General features: G+C 38.9%; 1 protein-coding gene across 12 annotated transcripts in view; it reads right to left on the reverse strand.

Moving 5' to 3' along the window:
- LOC124882911 (pleckstrin homology domain-containing family A member 5-like) overlaps window positions 1–21,034 on the reverse strand; it is a 171,395-nt gene that overhangs the window by 94,458 nt on the left and 55,903 nt on the right. For 11 of the 12 annotated variants that reach the window (XM_047389575.1, XM_047389580.1, XM_047389577.1 and 8 more), the window contains exon 4: window positions 594–677. In XM_047389575.1, the coding sequence (XP_047245531.1) occupies window positions 594–677 (84 nt within the window). Of the gene's footprint in view, window positions 1–593; window positions 678–8,023; window positions 8,051–21,034 lie in introns of those variants that run through there. The other variant, XM_047389581.1, reaches the window with a different exon arrangement.

Raw genomic sequence — 21,034 nt, forward strand, 5'->3', positions numbered from 1 at the left:
TAGTTTAACTCTTAGGGATAATTTAATTGTAAGCTGTTGTTAATGTGGCCCAGAGTGAAGCAACGTCACCTTTCTCCACCACACATATTCCCTATAAACTCAGCACCTTCCCCATTATGACCATTGTTCTATGCTTTCTGTCATTTTTTTAAAGCTAACATTATCTAACTTATTAGCTACTTTTCACCTGTTTTTTTTGTAACAGGTGATGATGCATTCAACTTTGCAGTGAGAGTTCTAGGTGAATCTTACAAAAGCCTGATGACTTGAAGCCAAAAGCATTTTTTTGGTGATTTGAATATAAAATAACAGAAGTTGTCCTGTCTTTAAACAATCCTGTTACTAAGTTAATGATGGTAACTGGAACCGAGTCAAGCCTTGTCTGACTTCTGGGGACTTTGCACAGGCAAACAAAAGTTCAGTCTTAATAAAACACAGTGCATTTATGGTGCACAGCTGCACACCACAAATGCAACAGTTGTCTACAAAATGAATCAGTCCATTAGTTTGCTTTGGATATTTTAGTCTAGAGCAGCACTGAAAGATATACAACAATGTCTGGGTGTTTCATGAATACACATATAGAGACTTACTGTTCATTTACAACAAAGATGCAGTTGTCTTGTGATGGGATGCCTGATATTGGGTGCTTGCAGGTCACCTTTCTTTCATTGTGACTGAAGGAAAACAGAGAAAATGGCAAAACATCAATGTTAGAACATGTCACTATAATGAAAATGTTTAAAACCTCATAAAGTAACCATATAACTCGTAGTAAAAAGACACATTAGTTTAAGCTGAAAGCAGAACAACATTTGCAACAAGACTCAGTAGTGAAGATATTTTAGCTTTCTGCAGACACTGTAAAGCATAGCATCACTGCAGCAAGCCTCAGCATCACCACACACAAATACACACCTGGAGCCTTGTGTGACCCTAAATTTAAGCATTATGTTCCGATTAGAGAGAGTGGGGATCCAAGATACAGCACCTTCCAAAATAAACCCAATATATCATCTGTCCCAGTCTGCATCCGAGCAGTCTGCATCCGAGCAGTCCAGAGCAGCCTGTGCAGTGTGAGTGAGGACAGCAGAACATTTTCCTTCAGCTCTGCCTCTGTCAATATGAAAAGGTTCCTGTCCTCCTAGTCCCTCTCTTTCATCCTGTCTGTTACAGTCGTGTTCTTAGCTTTACTCTGTTTTGATTGCCATCATCAGCTTATAATGGCTGGAATGTGAGAAAGTGTTTTTGGGTTTTGTTTTCTTCATCTTTCGCTTCTGTTTCTATTGGTCAGATGCTGCATCGCGGGAAAACTGCTGACTCCCTCGTTCTTTTTACAAACACAGGAGGCTTGTTATCAACCCTGAAAACCTCACAGGCAATGATAAAGTTGGATGAAAGCTTGACCTGAGTGAAGTTAGTCCCTTATTTTGCAACAGTGATTTTTGTATATAATTTTAACACTGATTTAACACGTTTTTTATTCATAATCTATACTATTTCACAAATTCAGTTCACGGACCACTCTGCACATTTTCCTAATTGTTGTTCTTGCTTAATGTTTTGTAAAATTTTGCTTTCCCCTTGATTCATAACATCCCTCAATGAATATATATAATATATGAGTTTCACTTTCTTAAATGAGTGAAAAAAAACACTGAACTTTGTCACAATATTTAAATTATCTGGTAGGTGCTCCTATGCCTGGCAAAAATCGACTGTTACTAAATAGGACATATTTCATCTGTAATAGGCCATATGCTGATTACTGGACTGCCAGGTCTGCAAGCTATTGTGGGATTGTACTGGTATGCAGTGCTCCCACCAACAGTGATCCAGGAAAGAAAACCAGAGAACCAGCCCCAGCGTCATGCATTGACAGGCAATATAACAGAAACAAATGACATTTAAAAAGCAAAACCAATAAGAATGTCTTACAGCTGAGGAGAAGACACTAAAATTAAATTCACAATATATTTGTTCATATTTAAACTGAAATGCAATTTTCTCAAACCTCAGCATCACCAAACACATATACACACCTGGAGCCGTGTGTGACGCTGAACCTAAGCATTATGTTCCTGATTAAAAAGTTGGAGCAGAGATCCAAGATATAGTACCTTCCAAAATAAACCCAATACATCAACTGTCCCAATCTGCTGGAAGCAGTCCATCTTCTGATGGCTGCTTCAAGCAGGATAATGCTCCATTTCACAAAGCTCTAATTATCTCAAACAGGTTTCTGGAACATGCCAGTCCAATAAAGCACCTTCACATCATGGATGTTCAGCCAATAATTCTGCAGCATATGTGTAATGCTATCATGGCAATATGGAAACTCTGAATACAGAAAGCGAGTACTAGCAAGCTGTATCTAATAAACTGGTCAGTAAGTGTATTTATCCATCCTGTGAAGTTAAAGCTTTTCCAGTCCACTCACTATGAACTATGTTCAAGATTTTGCTCTGAATCAAACAGACTCAACTGAAACAATGCAAACATCCTTCAAGTACCAACAACATCAAATGTCAAAGCCATTCAAATTCAACTAAGATATGTACGTGAAGAAATCAGCTAAAGAAAGTACACTTTTAGTTTTTTGTTCTAAAGAACAGTGAGTGATGCAGCATTTAAAAAGCCATAAATATAGCATGAGTGTGTGAAAATCAAATTTTAAACTCATGTTTCCTCTACTGTTCAAGCATACAACCCAAGATTTTTTCCTCTTACCCAGCATGCCCCACACACACCCAAGCTCAATACAGTTTTTATATATCTCCATCTTGAAACCAGGAGCAACAGACTTTCTTCCCATTGCTGCATTACGATGAAACAGCGTTTACTGACGGCAGTTACTTAGTTATGGCAGAACACACCTTCACACCCACAGCTTTACATGAATGAACCATCTCTGAACAATATCTCATTTGTTTTCATGTGTGTGAAATGCCAGCTGATGTTTAATGTCAGCAGCTATCATTGTGTTTTGTTTTAAATGCCACATAAAAAAGACGTCCTGTGGTCAGAATCCAGGAGGCGGGCATGTGTGCTCTGCTCCCCTCCCTGTGGAGCACCTGCCATCCAGCGCTTTTGTCCATCTATATAGGCAGCTAACCTTTCAGAAAGGCCACAACACAGACAGTCCTGCCCCTACCTATTCTTCTCTTCATCCCCAAGTCACCTTCCTGTCCAAAGGTCTGCCTTTTCTTCTCATATTGTTTCATTCTCCACTCTGGTCCTTGCCTGACCTTTTCTCTCCAACTTCTGCTGCCTTCTAAGCTAGGTCTCACCTTGTCTTCCAGTCAAACTACCTCCTGTGACCTTTTCATGCTAAACGATTTGCTCATTCTTCTTCTTTTTGCAGTAACATGCTCTGTCATGGAACATACAGCTGACTAATGTCTGGTAATCTTTCCTCAAAAAGGGAGAGACAAATTCCAAAAGAAAATCAACCAAATAAATGATAAAACTAATGCAACTTTGTCTGGGGATGTACAACAATTGTTGATTTTTGGGATTTTATGTGACCGACCAATACAGAGTATTGCACAGTTATGAAGTGGAAGGAACAGTATGTCAAGTTATTTTACAAATAAAAATCATTTGTGCATTTTTTTTGTTTACCCTCACCTTTGGTATCCTAAATAAAATCAACTTTATTATACCTAAAAAAAAAGAGTGAGAATGGAAGAAAACAGTCGTTGCAAAAGCGGTATTACAGGAACTTCCAAGGTTAGTGTGACAGAGAAGAACAGAGGAGAAAAACAGAAAACGGGGGTTAAACAAGTTGCTACTTGTACAGCTGGGTTGAAGTCTCTTGGTTTTTCAGTGCTCATCCTAGCAACCAAACTCTCATCACAAAGCCTAAATGAAGCCAGTTTTACACAAAAAGCACTTTGCAGTAATATTAGCAATCAGTAGTTCTACTAAGTTTTGTCACATGCCAGACAAAAGTATTTTCCAAAAGTACATTTTTAACTAAATCTTTTGGAAGTGTACAAAGTTTTAATATATATATTTTTTTACATATGAAAAATCTTTATTACTCTTCAAAGGTTTTTTTAATTTGTCATACAATTACTGTGCAATGTAAGATGATATATATATATATATATATATATATATATACAACCACATCAGCAAGAAATATGCCTTCAAGGTAAACCCCTCTAGATATTTTTAGATTTTACATGACAGACCAACATAAAGTAGGGAAGAATTGTAGAACAAATGATATATGGTCTTTATATATATATATATATATATATATATATATATATATAAATGGCTTACAGAACAGGATACACACAGGAACCAGGGCGTAACCATCAGTAGAATCCAGCAGCGAGAGAAAGAAACCAGGGAGCTTAAATACTGACAAGTGATGAATAACATGGAGACCAGGTGAGTATGATCAACAGAATACAGGGCAGCCAGCGGAGAATCTAAACAGGGAACATAAGTAACATTAAAAATGGGCAGAGGAGAAACTGGATGGAAACACAAAAGATCTAACTAACCAAAGCTAAGGAAAAATACCATCTTTAAGAGTCCATACCAAACGCAAAGAATAAGAGACAAGAAAAAAAAACTAAGAAACTCAATTTAAAGGAATTAACTAATATGGACAAACCCTAATGGCACTAATGGCTTAGAAATAATGTGTTACATCCTCTGTTGGATGCCCATGTACAGCATTGATGCTGGGATGCACTGTCTGTCTAGATGAGCAGTGACATCAAGAGGCCACACAAGCAGTCTGCTTTTCACTGCATCACTAAACTGAGCCAACACACAAAACTAAGCCATCCTATGAGCTGAGCTGTCAATGCAGACAAACAGTGACAGGGAGACCAGATCATCTGCCTCCATTCACAATATCTGGAGCACCTTCCTCTGTCACACCATCCCTCTGCTTATCCTCCTTCATTACATGTAGGATCCTTTTAGCCTGTCTTTCTCTGTTCCACTGCCTTTGCAGCTCCAGTTTCAACACCCTTCGTCCTATATATTTACTCTGTCCTCCCTCTTAATGTCCAAACCATCCCAGTCTTGCTTCTCTGTTTAAAAACTGCTCAAACTGAGCCATTGTCTGATGTACAGTCATATTTAATAAATTAGAACATGAATTCCAATGAGGCTCGTTTGTCAAATTAAAAATACTGTTTGAAAATAATCAATTTGAAGCAGGTATTAAAAACAGTTTCATCAAGCCCAGAAGTCTGTATTAAAAATGTTTTCTTTATTGGTCTGATGTGATATTCTCATCTTAAATGCTGTGTTTTCATTAGATGGAAACAGAAAATCTGCATATTTATTTATTGAGTTTATTTGATAGGGACAGATACACAATAACAGACAAACTGAGAAAGTAGCATTCCCATTCGTGCATCATTGTGCTTACAGCATGAGCTAATTTGCAGCTCTTGTCCCTAGATGGGTTATTATAAACAAGACATTTAAAATACCTTCCACATTTTCTTTGCATTTCATTTCTGAAAAAGACTAAAAGTAACTACCATAGAAGGTGGAGAATCAGTTCTTTACCAGTTATACTAGGGAGGCCTGGAAAAGGTTAAATGTCATGATGAGCAGAATGGGGGAAAGAACAGTGGTCATTTGCCAATGACCCGAATACCTTTCATTCAAGGTTTGATAAGCCAACCCATCTTATATGTCATGAGAATTAAAGTCATGACCAGGAGTGCCCAAGTCGTCTCGGAGAGCTACCACCCTGCAGCTTTTAGATGCATCCCTTCTCTAACACACCTGAACCAAACCAATGGCTTTTTATCGGGCCTCTGCAGCGCTAAATGACTGCTGATGAGGAAATTCAGGTGTGTTGGAGCAGATTAGACATTCCGAGTAACACCAAAGATCATTCTTTATTTATCCTTTCTGAGGCAGAGGTTGCAGCCACTCTGGCAAAACCTAAACCCAACAAAGCACCTGGACCTGATGATTCAACTAACAGCAGTTTTTATAAAACTATTTCAGTGTTTTTAAAACAAGTGTTCCAAAACTTTGGAAAATTTCAAATACAATTCTGGTCCCTAAGAGGCCCAAAGCAACAGGGTAGAATGATTTTTGACCTCTTGCATTGACAAGTATCCTTGGCAAGTGCGTGGAGAGGGTCATTGTCTGTCATCTGGCTCTGAGTGGATGTTTTGACCTAAATCATATAAACAGGTAGAGGTACTACAGATGCTACACTGATCCTTGATAAATATAGTCGGTAAACATTAGTAGCAACCTGGGAGTTATGTCAGGTTATTATTTATCGATTCTATTCCAGCTTTGATTTGCATGCAAAAGCACTTCTTGGTCAAAAGGTTATACGATATTAAAATTAACAGCAGCATCATTTAAAGGATGGAGTTTTTAACAGATCGACCACAGAGAGTACGAAGCGGTGACATCACCTCTGATATGGTCGTTTTAAATAAAGTGGCACCCCAGGGAAGCTTGATTCCTCCTGTTTTGTCCTCCTTTTACACAAATGAGACACAACTTATGAATTCAAATTGCTATCTATATAAATATGCAGATGACATGGTGTCCATTGGTCGTATGCAGGCAAATGACTCTGCAAAACATTCTGACTATCTTAATCATATTGAGGAACTCACTGAATGGTGTAAGAGTGATTTGTTTATTAATGAAAGAAAGACTAAAGTGGTTGGTCAACACAATATCTGTCAGCATTTCTCAGTTTTTCTTTCATTATCATCCTGTTGACATGGTTCATGAATTCAAATATCTTGGAACCTTTATTGATAGCACTTTATGTTTTTCAGCCAGCATTATGGCATAAAAAAAAAAAAACTATGCAGCCCATGTATTTAATTAGAAAATTGAATATGTACAGTGTAAGCAAAATGATTTTAGACACTGTTTATGAGAGTCTTAGTGAAAGTACAGGCTGTCCAGGATCATCAGCATGGCCAACAAGATCATCGGCACAGACCAAAGGACGCTGGGAGATTTGTATTTTTTTTCTCAAGACATAAAAGGAGGAAATGATGCTGCTATCCCACGTCCTTTAAACTTGTATGAAATATAAAAATATTGATGTAGCAATTTTTTGTTTTGCGTAGAGAAAACTTATTATCCACAAGTAGCCAGAAAAAACAAATTAATGTCTGATTAGTTTAGGGCTGCAACTACTGATTCTTTGCTAATCGACTAATCTGTCGACAATTGTTTCGCTTAATCGATTTATAATGGGATAAAAAGGTGTTTAATAGATTTTTTTTACAGCATTTGAGCCAGGTGAAGCTAAAACTATACCGCTTAAGGAGTTCTGGATAGAGCATATTTACAGACAAAAAAGGCTTTTTAACTCAAATGCACAAAAACTCTATATATTTTGCACAATTGTGGCCTATTACTGCTCTGAGTGGATTGTTCTTTCAGCAAATGGCAAGTTTTAAGGTCTGTATACTTCAGTTAACCATTATTTGATTACTACATTAGTTGACGATTATTTCAATAATCGATTAATCCAAATAATTGTTTCAGCCCAAGATTAGTTACACCCAACATAGTGAAACGGATATGCTTTTTTTCTAGAATTCTATGTAAGGTGTATTGGTGTTAACAGAAAATATACTGTTCTGAGTTTAAAATCCAAACTCTGTGCAATGTTCTGTGAAACTGATTTGGAGCGTTCGGCTCAGAGAGAAATCTAAACCTAGTATCAGTCAACTGATGAGGGACCAATTGCAGCTGAAGCAGAAAAAGGTAATATGATAAAGTGCATTTACAAAATGACACCTCTGAATCAGCCAGATGAAAGCAAACACAAAACACCTCTGAGCTTCGCTGGAGCAGCTCCTTGATTCACCTTGTTTTTTCTGAGAGAAAGCCTTGGCAGCAAACTGGCTTAGTCGTTTCTCACATTCTACAATGCCAGTGAAAAAGCTCTCAGCATATGCCACCGTGAGATAATTCACAGAGTCAGTGTTTCCCCAGACAGCCAAAAACACACAATGCCAATAAAGTCCACAGCTTGTTGACTCACCACAGAAGTAGTTATATGGAGTAAAGGAGGCAAGCAGGCAGGGCAGGAGGATGACGGTTGTTTCTGTCCACAGGCTTTGCTGAGGCTTCAGTGCTGCTTGTGTGAGTGCTGCTAAACAGCTGTCCCTCCCTCGCTTTCCCTCTCCTGGTCTGCCTGCGCCACTTCTGTTCCAGTATTACCAGACAGATTTGTCAACGAAGAGCAGCAGCATGGGGAAAAAATACCCAATAAGGATGCCACATGAGGGCAGCCAACTGAAGAAAATAGGAGGAATAACTGAGTGTAGGAATATTTTACTTGATTCATGCACTAAACACACAGGCAGCGTTGTCTCTAATTGAAAATCATGTAGTAAAAACACACTAGACTAGAAATGCTAGTCTGCCTACGCCATGTCTGTTCCAGTGTTATATAGACAGAGGGCATGATCTTCAAAAATTTTGCACAAGCTTAATGGCTTGTGCAAAAAAAAAAACAACAATTGCACATGTAATAAATGGGCGTGTTGTGCACAATCTACAAAGATGTAAAGGATATCAGGTACAAAGGGGTTGCAGACGACCCTTTTTAAATGAGGAAATTGCTTGTGCTGCTGGCTGTCACTATAGAGTGTTGGAGAGCAGAGAGGTCATAAAATAAAGATGAAATTCAGAGCCATGGAGTTGGAGGTAATAATAAGAAAAAATATAATAACAACAATAATAATAATAAACTGGATTTACATCAGTATCTCAAAGTGCTACAAAACAACAGTAAAAACATTTAAAAATATGAAAATATTAAAAGCTACCATGAAATATTAGTTATAAAACCTAGAAAAGCTGACAGCCACTGTCGGACTTAAATCAAAATATAGCTCTAAACATCTGTATTTACGTCTGCCAACTCATTCACACACACCCCATCACCTTTCTTTCTGTGAAGTGATTTGAACTGAGGGATATATAACTCGCCTGACGCAAACTTTGCAAACCAAGTTAGGCCTATAATAATTTAATATAACATAAATGTGCTTTGTGCAGAGCCATAAAGGAACACTGAGAGACAAAAAGAATTAAATAATCTGTCTTGTGAACAAGGAGTGCACAATTCTTTATTATTTGTTTTTCCTTTTATGTCCCTTTGGCTCCGTGATGGATTTACACTTCCTGTAAGCCCTGTATTTACTCCACCCAATACCTTTTGTAAGTAAACTCAACCAATCATGGCTTTTACAAACTCCCCCCACAACAAGTTAATCTGACCAATCACTGTTTTCCCAAACTGCCCACAGAGTTGCAGCAGGACCTGTCAAAAGACGGTGAGATCCAGTTTTTCAAGCGAGGCACAATGAGAAGGTAATTTCGTTTTGGAGTTTGCTGTCACAGTCCTTCCCTTTTTGCACTCTAAATAACCAGTATGTTTGGGAGCATGTAAATTTGTGATAGCAATTTTGAAACACATCAAGTGTAAAGAGAGAAACAGGCTTACGTATGACACACTTTTCAATTTGATGCAGAATGGATGCACAAAGATTGATATTGGTATCCAGTCAATAGTAAAACAGCAGGCAATGAACATACAGTATATTTACACAAACATATTTAAAACAGCAGTTTTATTATGGCCGGACCCTTATAATGGTTAAAGGTGCGGCCATATGTGGGCCTCTGCTAGTATTGGTGAAAAATTGTGGCCCCTTTATTTAAGTTGCTGATCACTGCTCTACTGGAAAACCTGTTCTATTAAAGCCACACACACCCGCCAAGATCTTTCAGATGGCAATCCAGCTATACTAAAATGATGGATGCAGTATCCAAAATTAGCAATGATATCACTATGAAAGCCACCAAATAAGAAACAAACAAAACATTGCTTGACATTTTATGGTAGCTATGTGGAGATAAATTAAAACCATGTAGTTTAGCATAAACCTGTTAATTTTCTAAATAATTGCTTCAATGTGTCTGTTTTCAATTATGCAGGCTGCATTTGTCAATTCTTGCGACATTTAAAGGGATAATCTGGAAAGAAGGTTCTGTAAAATATTACCTGTAATTATTCCCTTTTCTGCAGTAGACAAATGCCACACTGAAGTGAGTTTAGAGAAAAGTGAAGAAACCCTCAGAGCTGCAGAAGACTACCAGCTAGTCTGGCAGGAGCCCCCATTTTACCTTATATGATCATAGCCTTGAGGGGTTATCAAACGTTTCCACTTTTAGAAAATACTTCACTGTTTTACCAGATGAATAACACAACCACCACAGATTGGTGGAGGCTTCCAGTCGTATCAGTCTGTCTAATCAGCAGATTGTGAGTCAGCTGATATCATTTCTAAACAACCAAACTTGGAAATCTTCTATACTTTTGCAACAATAAAAAAAAAAAATCTAAAGTTTCTTCCACTTTTGGCAGAATTTGAGTGGACAGAGAAATCACAGCTGATCTGGACTGATTAAGCCTCAGACAACATAAGTGCACAGTGGCACAGATGTTGCTAGGATGAGAAAACAGCAACAAATGGAAGAACAATCTCTTGTAAAGGTGTACATGGTGAATTCTGGCCCTCAGAACTGTTTTAAATTGCAAACAGGGAGGCTAACAGCTAGTCAGGGCTGTCTGACTAGCTGTATACACATGCACAGGTACACACACCCATCAAGTAAAATTATAATACCTGCCAGCCATCCTGCTGCCTTTTCTAGCACCTAAGTGAATAAATACCCCAAAGTCCCCATCAGATCCAGCAACCTGCTTGTACATAAATGATTAGGCCAAAATATTTATACCCTTTTAACATTTTTCAGGTTTTACCACATTATGACCTAAAACTTCAACATATTAGGATTCCGTGTGATGGAGCAACAAAAAGCATTGGCTGCTAAATGCTTGGAAACCTATAACTGGTTTTCAATTTTGTTTTACAGGTAAAAATTGGAAAGTCTGACAGTCATTTGTATTCATCCATTTTTGACAAACAAACAATTAGGTCTGAAGAGAGGATCATCAGGGTTGACCTTCTCTCCATCCAGGACCTGTACAGGTCTAGGGTCAGGAAAAGGGCAGGCCCCACACATCCAGGACACAAACTCTTTAACTTTTACCTTCAGCTTAGCGTTCCAGAGCAGCATTTGCAAGAACCAGCCGCCACAGAGACAGTTTCCCCAAGCTGTCTATGATGAACAAAATAAAGACCTTACAGCACAGGTGTCAAACTCCAGTCCTTGATCACCTGCACTGTTGTATTGCTCTTGCATCTTATACTGCTCTATATTTACTCTCACTCACTTAAAACTGTGCACATATATTTATATTATATTGTAGATATGTTTATACTGTTTAATTTGTATTGTATTGCACCGACTACGCCAAAACAAATTCCTTGTATGTCCAAAAACGTACTTGGCAATAAAGCTTTTCTGATTCTGATTCTGATTCTGATTGAGTACTAGTGTCCTGCAAACGTTTAGATGTGCCTCTGCTTCAACATAACTGAATCAAATAACTAGGTCATCAGCAGGACTCTGGAGAACTTAACTGCATAAGGAAGTTGAGCCTTTTGATTCAGGGACACGTCTAAAAGTTGCAGGATACCAGCCCTCGAGGGCGGGAGCTTGACAACCCAGCCTTTCAGCCACAAAAATCAGCCACTGCCCTATTTTGTGTTTCTATTTCCTCTAAAGTTTATACATTTATAATTAATGCCTGTATGCTGTGGACGCTTGAAACTGAAGTGGCAGCTGATCCACTGTTGGGGGATCTCTAGGTACAATAGGCAAACCATCTAAAGGAGTACTTACTGGTACTGCAGTTCCATGAAAGGCACAGAGATACGCCCCGACTCTGGTACACTGGTGAGTGTACCAGCTTGTTCTCCCCATTTTCTTATGTCTTCCAGGGGGTGGCACAATGGATGCGGCCCAGATAAGTCAGAACAGTTGACTCAAAAGGTGGTGGAGAAGGTCCATAACCTTTCTTGTTGCTGCTTCTTTCAGAACTTGATTATAAGGCATTTTGATTTGTAACAGCAACTCACGACTTCATGCATAATCCTAGGACGTTTTGAAATATTATGGAAAGAGAGTACTAACAAGACACAGCTGTGCATACTGCTGCTGCCATCATCCTTTAAGCATTTTATCATTTATCTTCATCAGCTTAACCAGGGAGAGTGAGCACAGGAGACAACAAGTGACATTAAAAAAATGCTCATTTAAGATTTCAACCTCTACCTCGAAACATATTACACAACTTTGAACCAACCCTAATGTTGTGCAGCTCAAGAGAAGAAGGAACGAGGGCTTGTTTCAATGTGAGAGCCGTTGTCTGGCACTTAAAAGCTTTGCCAGAACACATTATAGAGAGAGACAATGACTCCAAGCACAGCAGCAAATCTATAACTGAATGGCTTGGGGAAAAAAGAATCAAGGTGTCACAATGGCCCACTCGAAGTCTAGACCTTAACCTGAAATGCTGTGAAGGGACCAGTTGAGAGACATTTCATCTTCATCTTAGTTTTAAAAAAGAATGACATGGTTGAACAAGAGTTTGTTTTAGGAACTTGAGACCAGATGGAAATAGTTTTAGAACCAGGTTTTATCCTGATCTTCAAAATGAAATAAGAGGTGTACTTTTTTTTGTATCAAAACAGTGCGATATATTTCCAAATACACCCCCCCCACACACACACAGTTATTGTTTTTAGAGAAAGCTCTGCATCCTCCTGCTGTTTGAGTGAAAATGTTAACATTTGTTCTGTATTATTTTATTGTCATCTTCTCATCAGACATAATTCCTATTAGCAGGTCAGAGCTTTATAACAAACAGAAATCAGCATCAGCCACGAAAACTGAAATTAGAGCATCTGTAATAAGAAGAGGGAAGAATCCACTGTCGGACTCACTCAGTGGATCAGCAGCTTAAAAGAAAGTCAGCCTGGAAGAAGTCACACTTCCAGCTGTTCTTGAACAGGCTGAATGAGCTGCATTTAACTGGACTTGGATTAAGTTGAGCTTCTTCTGTTAAATTGTTTTAAATGACTCATGGCATAAATAATGTTCCAGGCTGGCTGAAGCAAACCTATACTTTATCCCAGTTACTGATGTTTCTACACATTCTGAATAAATTAACCCTGAACACAGAATTACTTTAGACTTGATGCACAGCAACTGACTTTCTCTGTGGAAGAGAGAAGCAGAGCATTGAGTAGGACAGGGGTCAGCTGAAGGTTAGGGTACTTCAAGGTGCTGAAGGTGTTAAATAGATTCAGGACCAACAGATGGAAAAACTATTTTATTATTCAGGCCATTATTTAGATACATTTAAAATGCGATTGGATGTGACTGTCATTTTATTCTAGTTTGTTTTTAACTGACATTTGTACTGATATTTTTCCTGTAGTTTTCTTTTCTGTTTTTGCTGTTGTTGACTGTCTGTGTTTATGTTTTTCATCTGGCTGCAAATAACATTTCCTTTCAAGGACAACAATAAAGTTACACCGAATAGCTCTATATTCCTGTAAAGTCACCAGCGTGCTTCAGAGCTCTAAATATAATTACTGAACAGCACCTGAGGAAGCTTTGGGCTCAGATTCTGCTCCCACAAGGAAGGGATCAGGGTGCAGCTGGGAAATATATAGACTGTTGGCCCAGATGGCCAGTGTTCCCTGCTTCCAGCTCCCCCTGCCTCTCTGTGTGTGTGCTCAGCTTGAAGATGATGTGACATAACCAGATACTTCTCAATCTCTGCGTCTCCTTCCCCTTTAACCTCTTATCCTCAGTATGAATCAGCACACTAACTGCTGTATTTAAGGGAGGTCACAGGGGATGATGTGATATTAAAACACCACAATATTTCTCTTCCATCTCACAAAGCTCAAAGTCTGCAAACATTTGGCTAACAATCCTCAAACGTTTTGACTCCAATGTGATTCGATGCATGTACCTTCATTTTTTTTTAAAGAATGCTCCAAAGAAAAAGCATCTCAGAGGACCAGACCTCACACACAAATCAAAGCTGGAAATATGAGTGTTCTCGCTGACATTAAACTATAAAAGAGAAGAAATTACGCAGAAAATGTAGACACCTTTTAGTTCACCTGCCAGATAAAAATAAGCCTAAAGGAAGACAGCAACATATGACTAAGTCTATATTGGACTGTTCACACAGAAACAATAAGATCAGGGTGCACCATTGGAGAGTATTTATACAATACTGCACATCATTTTAGTTCATACTGAGCTGGAATATGAAGAAGAGAAGAACTGTGATATCGGTTCATCTCCCTCCACACAGAGGCACTGCACTGTGCCTGCCACAAGCAGTTTTACTTCAAGCTGCTGTTGTCATGGTTACCTATCTCCATGCATCCTCTGTCTGCACAAGCACACAGCCAGCGAGACACACACTGTGTGCATGCCAAGCAGAAAGCAAGCAGGAAAGGAAACAAGGATAAAGAGATATGATAAGTACAGAAAATGTGGTGGAGGGAGCAGAAGAAAAGGACAAACTGCCAGGGTAAAACCACCCCTTTGTTTATTTTCTCTGGCCTTCAAACTGTCCTCACTGAATCCATCAGATCTGAGGCAATCTGCAAACACCAACACACACACACACACTGTTTATTTAAAGAAGTGAAGAAGAAATATGAGCTGCGATTCAGGCTGACATTCAGCTGTTTTAAGAGCTCATGACTTATGCAATAAACTTCCACAGAAAAATGTGCCTTTGGTTACTGAAAGCTCGATCCAGCATCTGCACACACACACACACACACAGAGAGACAAAACGAGAATGCAGAATCACACTTTCAAAAAGCAATCTTCATGTTAAAGTACAACAGAAAACATCATCTGTAGAATCTCAAACCCCCATGTCTCTTCCAGAAAGTGTCAGAAAGTGATGCATTTCAACATTCAGAAGCCCAAAGGCACTGTTTGTTATTACAACCCCAGTAGCTCTGGGTGTATTACAATTACTTTAAAACCTCAGCACGTACTTTAATTGTTGACATTCCTCTGATATGTCAACACTGTTTTATAGCTTGATGAGACCCAGTGGGTGTGCTGCAAATGCATGGCAGCACGTCATGGAGGCAGTGTTAAGCTGTTTCTTTGTGCCGTGCTGAGCACCATACAGCTTGGGCCCTTCAGCTACAAGCAGAAGAGATGTCCATAACAATGTCTAAGGTTTCCCAGTGTCCACCTTGACATGCTGTTTATGGTATGTTTACCTTTGACCCATTGACAGACTAGAGAAAGAAGGCGGGATTGTGTGGTACTGTTCCAAATTGGTTCAGCTATTTCGGCGAAAGGGCTACTTGTCATTTGGCAACTATGCAGTTATATCCAAAAATATCTATACCCCTGGAAGATTGAGATTCTCCCACCAATATTATACCCCTGATCCACCTTGGGAGGTAGTAATAAACTCATTACCCCTATGAACTGCAAGGGTTAATACAGGAATGTCACATTGTACAAATCACAGACAGCAGAAGCAGCTACTCAGTCTGCCGGTGCGCACAAAATGAAGACCTCATTTCATCCTCCAGTGTCTGTCTGAGCTGAGAAATATGTTGATCAGCAGAATCTGATGCAGATAACTTGGATGGTGCACAACAGAATTGCTTGTATTTAAAGCCCTGAATGCATTTGGACAGCAGACATGAGTGTCACAATTCAGAGCTCAGCCTTGGGAAAAAACACCCACAAGTGCATCTTGGTAGATCACCTTGTGAGATGTGAAAGGACAAAGTGATGTGTATGGTTGTGTATTTATTGCAAAACTATGACGTGAAAGAGGCCTTATGTAACCACATTGCCACAGTCACTGAATGAGTGTCAGTGAAATCCATCAGTACGAGTCAGAATTCCCTCCAGTTTATTGCTGAAAACACAAAAATTGTTTTTGCTTCCAAAAAACGCAAGTATAGAATAACCAATAATTTTACTAAACTCGATCGGGCTAAAAAAACAAGGTATCAAGTAAAAGATCATTGGTGTCATAATAGACTCAGACCTAAATTTAAACAATTACGTAATATATTACTATGTCAGTCTACCACTTCAAAAATTGCCAGAAGCGTTTCCAGCCAAAACAGAAGTCAGAAAAAGTGGTGCATGCTTTTATTTTCAGTAACTTCATGTAATCTGTGAAAAATTGATCAGGTAGCTACAGATCACCCAAATTGCTGCTGCTGTAGTCGTGACCAACACCAGGAAAATGTATCATATCACGCCAGTCTCTAAATCCCTGCACTGGCTTCCTGTTTGTCAAAGGATATAATTTAAAGTCTTGTTATCAGTCTATAATGTGATGAATCATCCTGGACTTACACACATTTCTGAGTTGCTTGTCAAATATGAACCATGTAGACCCTTCAGGTCTGTCCAGGACCAGAACTAAACAAGAGAAGGTAGCGTTTAGTTTCTATGCTCCTCAGCTCTGGAACAAACTTCCTGAAAACCTGAGATGTGCAGAAACTGTTGGTTCTTTTAAATCACATTTTAGCTACTAACACAGAGTACAACAAAAAAGGCACAATTCAGAATTAAGATCTAAATTGTTTATAAAGATGACCACCATGTCAACCATACAGAGACACAAAACATCCCATAACTCAATATACTTAGTCTCTTAGTTCCCTTTGCTCCATTTGGACTTATTTTGTGGCCCTGGGACAGTGTCATTTCTACTGTCAGTATGCCTCTCTGAGTCAGAGCCCATCAAGTTACAACTTCTTCAGCCAGAAAAGGAGAAGAGCCTTGTCTCCCTCTTGTGGCTGATGAAAATGTTAACCACGGACTCAAATAATACCACACATGGAATGTCGGGGCACAGGGATCACACATTTCAATATGGCAAATTTTAAGTCTCATCATTAGTTTGCACACCTCAGCAAAGATTTACACACTCTTTCACTCCCTCATTCCAGACTGGTAGCGGTAAAGCGCTCTCAGGAATGGGTGGCTGAAGGAACAAACATCTGTAGAAGAAGACTGCGTGGATACCCAACCACATAAAAGGCACTGACATGTTTTAAATCCTGGTAACTGCAATTTCTATGAAATAAAGTTCAAAACAATTAAACATTAGCTTATAGAGTGAGCCACCAACATTATTTAAATCTAACAAGTTTCCATAAAAAATAAACAAGCTAAAAATGGAGATGATGTGTGAGAAAAAAGTATACCTTTGCTGTTTTCATAGAGTTTATAAGATAAAGCAGCAGCCAGGTGCTAATAAAACATACTTGATTGATCATCATTGCATGTGATCTTCTCGACAAATGATCAATTTTTCTGCTTTACGGCTTTACAGGTGCTCTGGAGTCTCTAAGAACTCTAGAAAATATTCTAGAGTCAAATGTGAGACTATCTTCCCCCAGGCTGTTTCTCTGATGAACACTTGACAGTCAAGAGTCCCAGAACAACACCATGCATACCTGGACTGATCTCACATTATATTCATAGTAAAGTCAATTGTGTATAAATGTACATTTAAAAAGATATTCTTTATTATTGAGAGGAAAGTGTACCAGAGTCAAATTCCTTGTTTGTCTTTACAAACTTGGCAATAAAGCTGATTCTGATCTGTCTAACAGCTTGTCCTAAATTTGGTTCAAATAAAGCAAGCCATTGCAATGGTCCAGTCAAAGACCAGACCTCAAACTGATTGAAATGCTGTAGTGGAACCTTTAGAGAGTTCGCTAAAAAACTCAAAGAACTAAAGCAACATTGGAGAGAAGAGTGAGCTCACACTGCACCTTCTCTACTTCAAGTTTGTTAAAGGTGGTTCAATAAGCTACTAAATCATGGGGTGTACTGACTTCTCAAACACAGATTTTCCATTTCATTTATGTTTAGTACATAATAATTAAGTTAAATCTGCTGTCTGATTTGCTTAATTAATTGTAGAACCTGGAAAAGAGCTGATTGTTTTTTATGTCCTAAGACTTTTTTTACCCCGATTGTAAACTATTCAACAAAACATTATTTATGTGTTCTCAAAACTCTATTGTCGGATAAAACAAGGAGAGCATCTTCTTTTAGAAGTTTTTGGCCAACAAGAACAACAAAGATTGTTTCTTGCCAAAAGCAAGAACAGTAACACCTGATTGTCAAACTTAAGATTTTAAACTTGCAGATCACCGCCATCGTTTTTTTGGAGGATCTGTATTTGGTTCTGTGGTGGGGTTTTTATTAGGGGCAGGGTTGGTCAGATGTAAAAAAAAAATACATAAAAAAATCTTCAGAATTTGGCCAACAAATGTGTATGAGAGATGGAACCTCCAAAAATGTTACAAAAAAGCTAGAGGAGAACCAGATCACAATCAGTCATCCATCCAGTTGGAAGCTTTCAGTTCCAAAGTTCATAAGAAAAACTTTGGGTGGAAGTCAAAGGGAGGGTTCGGCATATTTGCAGGAGGGCAAGAAAGGGGGACAGAGGAGGGCGGACCCTCGTTTGCTTGTCAGAATCTGATGTGTTGCAGCAGAGTTTGCAGACTCCATAATGAGCCCGTAATTAAAATGAGGCAAAAGAGGAAAAGAGCCTAACAGCGCCGACAGCTTTCTGGGAGAGCTGCAGGATCAAAGCCTGCCCTGATCCGCTACACTCATGCACCAAGCACCAGCAGCAGCCAAATCAGCCAACGACTCCACCCAGGCTTCCTCCAGATCACTGGAATTAGTGTGAGGAGGAGTGTGGGAGGAGACAAGAGGAGGGGGAACTGCTTGAAGAAATCACAAGTGAGAGAAAACTTAGTAATCTTTGATTTCTGTTGGAAGTTTAAACCACAAAATCTTCCATGTGATTTCTTGTAAGCCATATGATTCATTGGGACAGGAATAAGAAAATGACTTTATTCGAACAAGGGAAGCCCGAGAGCTGAACAGGAAACAGAAAGTACAACATACCTGGACATCAACCGGATACACTCACATTAACTAGAACTGTCATTATTCCAATATACTCAACATGACACCATGGATTTAGGAAAAAACACTGACCCTGATACATATTATTTTTCCCCACTGATACCAGCTGTCGTTATCACCCTGAACAAACCATATAACCAGAACATTATGTTAAAGAACACACTAACAACTGTCCACTTTAATAACAAAAGTCTAAATGCTAATTGCAATGTTATCAAGGAATATCTGCAAAGGTTCTCTAAACTATTCAACGTAATCACAATATCTTAAATCTGGATGATCCCAGGGAAAAAAATTTATATTGACCTAGATGAACATTAGCTCAGCTATATCAACAAAAAGAACAGAGTAGGAAGTGGAGCTGCAATATTTGTGGATAAGAAATTGAAATTTGAAGTGTTGTAAAAAATGTCAGTTGTGATTAATAACATTCTTGAATATTTAACAACAGTTTGTTAAGGAAAAGCAGAGAAATTTTTATAAGAAGTTGTATATATAGAACTTCTGGGAGTAACAGAGAAATATTCAATGACTGCAAGAAAAGAATGTTAAATGGAAAAATTGGAAAAGTTATTTTCATAAGCGGGGACTTTAATATATTGTAGACCAACTCAATTCTAACAAGCGTGTATCTACAGATACTTTCATAAACCTAATGCATAGTATGACATTCTATCCAAAGATGACACGACCTAACAGGACCACATCTCAGAGCGCTACTCTTAAAGAAAACATGCTTACAAATAATATAGAAAATAATTTATTAGGTAGATTATTAATCTGTGACATGATTAAGCATTTGCCTTTGTTTTTGGTGCACAGAAAAAAACTACAAAAAGACTAACTAGAAAATTAAAAGATGTATGAAAGCATCAGAACAGAAGAATCTACCATCAACTTGAAAAGTAATTTACTAACAGAATACAAGAGACAAAATATACCAATAAAAAGAGATAAACAGAGCATGTTTAGAAAAGAATAAAAAATCTCTACAATAAATATTGTCCCGTGAAAGTCTTCAGTAGTTGTTCATGGATTACTAAAGTACTTTAAAAAAAGAGTTTAAAACAAAAAAATGCACTTTACCAAAAATGTATACTCTTAAAGAGTCGGAACTTAAATATATATATAAAAGATATAAAAATAAATTGATAAGTATATTAAGCTCCTGTAAGAAGGAATATTATAAAAAAACTATTACAGGAAAATAAAAACAATATTAGAGGAATCTGTAGTATATTACATAGCATCATCAATAAGTCATAATACTACAGTACATTATTTTATTAATAAAAATTATGACAAATCTTCATAAGAATGGGGTCCGGAGGGTGTGTTCCAACTACAGGGGGATCACACTCCTCAGCCTCCCTGGTAAGGCCTACGCCAGGGTATTGGAGAGGAGAGTCCGGCCGATAGTCGAACCTCGGCTTCAGGAGGAGCAGTGTGGTTTTCGTCCCGTGGAACACAGGACCAGCTCTATACCCTCTACAGGGTGCTCGAGGGTTCATGGGAGTTTGCCCAACCGGTTCACATGTATTTTGTGGACCTGGAGAAGGCATTCGACTGTGTCCCTCGTGATGCCCTGTGGGGGGTGCTCCAGGAGTATGGAATCGGCCATCCGGGAGGGGCTCGGAGTAGAGCCGCTGCTCCTCCACATCGAGAGGAGCCAGTTGAGGTGGCTCGGGCATCTATACCGGATGCCTCCTGGACGCCTTCCTTGGGAGGTGTTCCAGGCACGTCCCACCGGGAGGAGGCCCAGGGGACGGCCCAGGACACGCTGGAGGGACTATGTCTCTCGGCTGGCCTGGGAACGCCTTGGAGGAACTGGAGGAGGTGTCTGGAGAGAGGGACGTCTGGGCGTCTCTGTTGAGTCTGCTGCCCCCGCGGCCCGGTCCCGGATAAAGCGGAAGACGACGAGTACGAGTACGAGTACGAGTGCAGAAGCATTCAATGGATATATCATTAATGTTGGACCTGGTCTGGCAAGACAAATTCCTGATCCAATTTCAGCAGAACTAAACTGGCAAGGGTTAGAGGAGAGAAACCCACACTATGTTTCTTAAAGCTGTCACAGAAAAGTTACTTTTGGATA

This window comes from Girardinichthys multiradiatus, chromosome 17 (genome assembly GCF_021462225.1).
Source record: "Girardinichthys multiradiatus isolate DD_20200921_A chromosome 17, DD_fGirMul_XY1, whole genome shotgun sequence".
In the NCBI taxonomy this organism is placed as follows: Eukaryota; Metazoa; Chordata; class Actinopteri; order Cyprinodontiformes; family Goodeidae; genus Girardinichthys; species Girardinichthys multiradiatus.